Below are 5817 nucleotides of genomic sequence, written 5' to 3' on the forward strand. Positions count from 1 at the left end.
CACCATGCCCCAATACCAGTGCAACAGAGCATCTCCAAGGACATGTGGGGAAGTAGTGAACCTGCCCAACGCTTTGAGGATCAGGATACTTAGGATCTCCTACAAAATTCCCCTTCAATACTCCATGGTTTAAAATGCAGTTCCTGGACTCTCACTACCATTCCCAGCCATTAAATGCACACTATTCCCCAGACCTGATCCCACCGCACGTAGCCTTGCTGCCCTTTCCAAGACCTGCTGTCTTCAAAGCATAGGCTGTTTCCTGGGGAGCAGAAAGGAGGAGGCAGGGGAGGAGGAGGAAGGTTGTAGAGGGCAGGGCAGAAGAGGAGGGATAGCCTGTGCGGGGCAGGAAGGATGGGTGAGGCGGGACAGGGCCAGGATGGAGCGGGGTGGAGGAGGACTCCAGCAGCACAGCCAGTGAGAAGGGCAGGAAAAGAGCAGGACACAGAGGCAAAGAATAATATACAGAAAAAAAACCAAAAACAAAACAAAAAACCCCACCCTACACAAAGTATCATCACAACACCAACACCCAGGGTCTGCAGCCTCTTGGCTGACACATCCTAGAGCCAGGAGAGATGGGTCACCTCTGCTCTCCAGGGCTGAGGTTCAAGGACTGCTCTTCTTCAGTACTTAAATCTTCATAGGTAGGGGATGAATTAAGACTAAGGATGGTAATATACCACATCGACACATGAAAGAAAGGCACCTCTGTTACCCCACTTACCATTTACCAGCAGGGTAAATGTGTGTCTTTTCTGCATCTTGTTAATGGGGTTTGTAAGGACAACTGTGTAATTCCCCGCGTCCTTTTCAGTTGCTTCAGTGATCACTAATGCGTAGCCAAGTTTTACTGTGTGATTTGCATTGATGGCTTTTCCATTTTTATACCTGAAGAAAATACAGAGCACTTTGAATATTTAGTGATTTGCTTTAACTAAGAATTGCTCATTTTTTCAAACACATTATATCCCAGTTCTTACCATTTAGCCTCTGGTGGAGGATATCCTTTAAACTTGACAGGAATTTTGACTGTGTCACCGAGCCTTGTCTCAACAACATTCTCCATTTTCTCCAGGTGAATAAAAGGACTTTCTGAGGGGAAAAAAAGGGAAGTGAACTAAACGGTCTTTTGTCATGGACCAAAGAAAAAGTGCTTTCCCTGTGGGTTAGTACCTAACAAGATGACAAATAGGAGTTAGTGACAGAACTATGGGTCATTGGTAAAGCACAGCTGGTTCCAAACTGGGCTCTGGAGAGATGCCACCATGAAAGCCTAGTCCTTTCCTTCACACAGAGGAACAGACCAGTTCCCTTACTGAGGAGGTCTGGAAAGCAGAGACAAGACTCAGCTCCCAGGATAGTGTGCCAACTGTCAGACCTGTATATACATATATATATATATATACATGTCATAAAACCCTCTCAATATACTTATTCCAGGAAATCAGAGTATTCAAAACTGCAGTGTGATAAAGTTAAATACTCAAATATGTATTTCAACCACTGCAGTCACAGAGTACCTTGAAATTATTTACATTACTTGTTTTAAGTTATAAACTTGCATTCAGACAGAAGACAGGGATTAGCCTTTTGACTAAATTAGCCTTTCGACTAAGATTTAGGATGGTTTAGACTTAGTATCTGGTATACTCAGTTTAGCACATGATCTCATTTTGGCTCCTGAAGAGCAGAACAGAAAGAACCCAGGAGAAAATTCAGTATATCTTGAATCACTATGCCCACAATAAGTTTGAAAGTCTTTTGTTTTGTTTTAAAAGTGTCATGAATATTCTGGCTCCTGAAATCAGACCTCAGGAAAATCAGTCTCCTTCAAAATATAAATCACTTTGTCTAACTTGGTGATTAAAAGTGAGCCATTCTCATGCTGGTAATTTTTTCTATAAGTAAGTTAGCGGAGCTGGGGCTGTGCCCAAGAGGGGGTTGAGAAAAGGCTGTAGGATGTGGCCTCGTACTTATCTATTCACTTAGCCAAAGCTGTTTCCCTTGCATCATTTCCGCACCACCAAAACTCCATTTGATTCATCTATTCATAATGCAAAAGCTGAAAGTTTTATTTTCTTAGCTTCATTCATGCTGACCCAGACTCTTGTGTCACAGAGCCACCAAGATCCAGCCTAAGTTCACCAAGACTAAGAACAGGCAGCCCTTGTACAAAGCCACCTACACAAATTGAGTTTTACAGGACCTTAAGGAGGTCAATGCAGAAGAGGGTCAAAGGTTTACATCAGTTTATTTTACTGCCCACTTTCCGGTGGGATTCTACAGCTTTCAGTAAAATATAGCATCCTTTCAAATCTTATTATTAACTAAGGCTGTGGTACAAAAATAATCCCATACTAGTTGCAAGAGAAATACTGTAGCTGCAGTTTGGTTCATTTCTGTCACTTGATTCATCATTGAGATGCCTTCTGCATCCCAGTTATTAATCCCAAATCTGAAACAACTGACAAAACTGAAGTGGAAAATGTCATACCATGGATAAGGAAGTAACTGCTGTTTTTCATGTTCATGCGACCACTGGAGGCTGCACAAGTATATCGACCATTGTCGCTTAAGGACACGCTGTCAATGGTAAGGGTGCTCACAAACTTCTTTATTTCTCCTGCAGTGGTTTTTACATCCCTAATAGTGGCACGTTTTTCCTGCAATAGACAAAAGACAGATGTTTGGAAATGCCATTGTTATTCCTTCTGTCATCCTTTGCACATTTATATATACCAGAAATTTTGTTGTGTATTATCATCTTCTTTCTCAATGTTTTAAAGGCAGAAGTGACATTATACCTAAATAAGTCAAACTGCTTTGTGATGAAGGCACCTGTAATTTAGTATGACTTTACCTTGATGGAAGGGTAGTCCCATTTAAAATCTATTCCCACATTCAGCTCTGTCCTTACAGTGCAATTGAGAACAAGTTTTTCTCCCACTGCCAGCTCTACTTCATTGTGCGGGTTCATTGTCAGGTCATAAATTCGGTACCCTAGAGAAAGACAAAGGCACACATGAAACATGGGGGTAAGCAAATTTCCCAGGTGAATTCACCACAACTCCCACCAAAACCCCAGCTACAAAAAAGCCCCTCGATGCCCCAGTGCAGCACAACAATGGGTGTACAAAGCAGCCTGGAGAGAAGTGACGTGCCTGCCCTGAGCTGAGACCCGTGTCAGACAGTGACACAGCAGGATGCGTCACTCACACAGTTCCTCTGCCTTAGACACCTTCTTCTTATCCTTGTGAGACCTAAACCAAGGGAGATTGTACACCCATTCCTAGCAGTAAGCAGGAACTTTATAGAGAATAACGGTGGAGCAATAGCAAAATAATCCAAAGTTTACTTTGTGCAGTAAAATGTTTCAAAACAAAATATTCTGAATGCAGAAATTCTACAGATATTCTCAAATTCCTCCAAATCAGAGTGAGGATTTGTGAATTTGGTGGAGACATAAAAGCCTTCTGCACAGAGTAAAGAGGGAAGGCTATGCCTTGCTGACAAGCCGGGAGACACTGCCTTGGTGCCATTTGGATATTTGAAATGGTTACTATGTCCTCAGCTGAAAGAGAAAGAGCTCCTGAGTTTCAGTTCAGGACTAAGCCTCCACAGAATTATCACATTATTTCTGGGGTATGAGGAACAACTGACAAAATGTACCAGGAAGGCATAAAACCCTGTGAGAGTCGAGAACAGGTCTTTAGGGAGACAAGACAACCCAGCTCACAGTGAGACCTTCAGATCCACCCTTCCCTTGGTACCCACTCAGAGCAATTTCTTTTCATCTGCTGCTGATGGTTGCTTGCCTCTCATTTCCTTCCACTGTGACTGAGATTGTGGATAAGTGATTTTAGGGAAAAGGTTTGCATTGTCAGAAAAAAAAATAATTAAAATCCCTGGCATCAATGTAAAACACTAAAAATAGAAGCACTTATCCCAATGATCAACCAGAAAGAACACAATACATTGCATTTAAAAGAAAAGTGATATAAATCTCAACATCCATTTTGCATTAACTGCATTGTCAGTATTGAATAACCTAGTGTCCAACCAAATGTAATTGGTTCAGTATGCTGTAGAAAGCAAAAGAACATTGGTTACAGAGAAATAAAAAGCTTTGGCTTACCTACAACTGCAACTATGTATATCACAGACTGGTAGCTTTCATCATCTATTTTAGCTTCACAGAAGACCATGCCTGCATAGTTGATTAAATGACTGGGTATAGTGAAGCCTTTTTTATTATTCCATGAAATGGATTTACCATCAGGAACAAATATCTTTTCTGGATATTTCTGTTTGGAATATTGATAAAACACATAGTCAGAATTCAAAAATCGAACAACCCTGAATTGTCACCAGCATTTGCCACAGCTGCAGGGCCCCCATTTCAACATTGTAGCTCAGGGAATTAGTACATGCTTTGAGAGTACAGGTACAGCACTCATCTTGTAATCACAGGCTATAAAACTCACAATGATGGAAAGGAGTTTTTAAGAAATGTATTTTTACTTCAAACAACATATTTATGCCAGAGTGACTTCAACTAACTTCCAAAAAAATAGCAGGCTTTTTCCTTACCGCATGTAGAGATACATTGAGATTTGATACGGTTCCAAGGCACGGCACTACCACAGTTTTGTTCTTAGTGATGTATACAATCCCAAGCTGATCACTAACTGAAGTCACAAATGGTGATCTGTAATCTAGAATAATATTCAATTGATAAGTCATCATCACATGACTATGGAAACTGGAAACTTTTCCAGTATTTCTTATTTCTATTTTTTCACAAGTCAGTTGTATTATTTTCCATGTCATAAAGCACTGAAATAATGAGACTAAATAGGGGAGATACTTGTTTTTATAGACACCCCACCCCCCAGATTTAGAATATCATTATTCTCAAAACAGCTATCAGCAGCAGAGTGCACTTTGGAGAATGGCTTCCTGCTACAGGAGTCCTTTTGTCGACAAAAATCCGATTTACCCTACTGTGACTTTCCTTGCATAAGCATTACAGGAAATATCAGTTAAAAATTGTGACATGTTACACTGACTCCCCTGATGTCAGCATCCTTTTCAAAGTCAGAGCAGAACACCAAAAAAATAGCTCCATGATATTATAAAACAAGCTAAGTCATGTACTTAATTACATCTCATTTCTCAAAATGGTAACTATAAGTTAACAATAAAGAGGAAACAGGATGCATATGGAAACGAGGGTGAAGCCATCAGTGCAAAAAGGCAGATGCCTCAATGAATGCACTTATTGAAGCTGAGTGTATAACTGAGGCTTTGCAGTGCCTGTGACACTCAGCTGAAAACTGAGTCTTACAGCCTACATAGATTTTACCATCAGAATCAGCAAACGTATGAAAGTTTATGTTTTGGGGTTTGGGTGGTTTTTGGGATCATACACGAGATCAGATCTGTAATTTTTAACAAATATAAAACCCCTGTAATCCTCTCTCATATGAAAGTCCTGCTGAGGTCAGTATTAGCTCTGCATTCATGAGGACAGGCTCAGAGCTCAGCAGAGATGAGCTAAATTCTGTGTGGAATTTAGCTATGCTAAATTCTGGGTGGAGAACAGCAGACCATGCACTGCATATGGCAGGTCAGTTCGGAATTATAGGTACAAAGGCTTTTATGTTGGTGGCAACTAGCATACCTGAATTTAATTAGTCAACATGAAAACAAGAAAAATGTTTCATAGGATCAAATATTCTAGGATTAATAAATTTTAGCATCAAAACTGTTTTGAGACACTATATTCCTTTCTTCTCTTGACACTAGGGAAAG

General features: G+C 40.5%; 1 protein-coding gene across 1 annotated transcript in view; it reads right to left on the reverse strand.

Moving 5' to 3' along the window:
• KDR (kinase insert domain receptor) overlaps window positions 1–5817 on the reverse strand; it is a 29610-nt gene that overhangs the window by 22183 nt on the left and 1610 nt on the right. Inside the window, exons 4-9 of the mRNA XM_005415657.3 lie at window positions 4594–4718; window positions 4139–4307; window positions 2864–3003; window positions 2498–2666; window positions 984–1095; window positions 728–891 (exon numbers count right to left, since the gene is read on the reverse strand). Of these exons, the coding sequence (XP_005415714.2) occupies window positions 728–891; window positions 984–1095; window positions 2498–2666; window positions 2864–3003; window positions 4139–4307; window positions 4594–4718 (879 nt within the window). The remainder of the gene's footprint in view (window positions 1–727; window positions 892–983; window positions 1096–2497; window positions 2667–2863; window positions 3004–4138; window positions 4308–4593; window positions 4719–5817) is intronic.

Source organism: Geospiza fortis, unplaced genomic scaffold, assembly GCF_000277835.1.
Source record: "Geospiza fortis unplaced genomic scaffold, GeoFor_1.0 scaffold40, whole genome shotgun sequence".
In the NCBI taxonomy this organism is placed as follows: Eukaryota; Metazoa; Chordata; class Aves; order Passeriformes; family Thraupidae; genus Geospiza; species Geospiza fortis.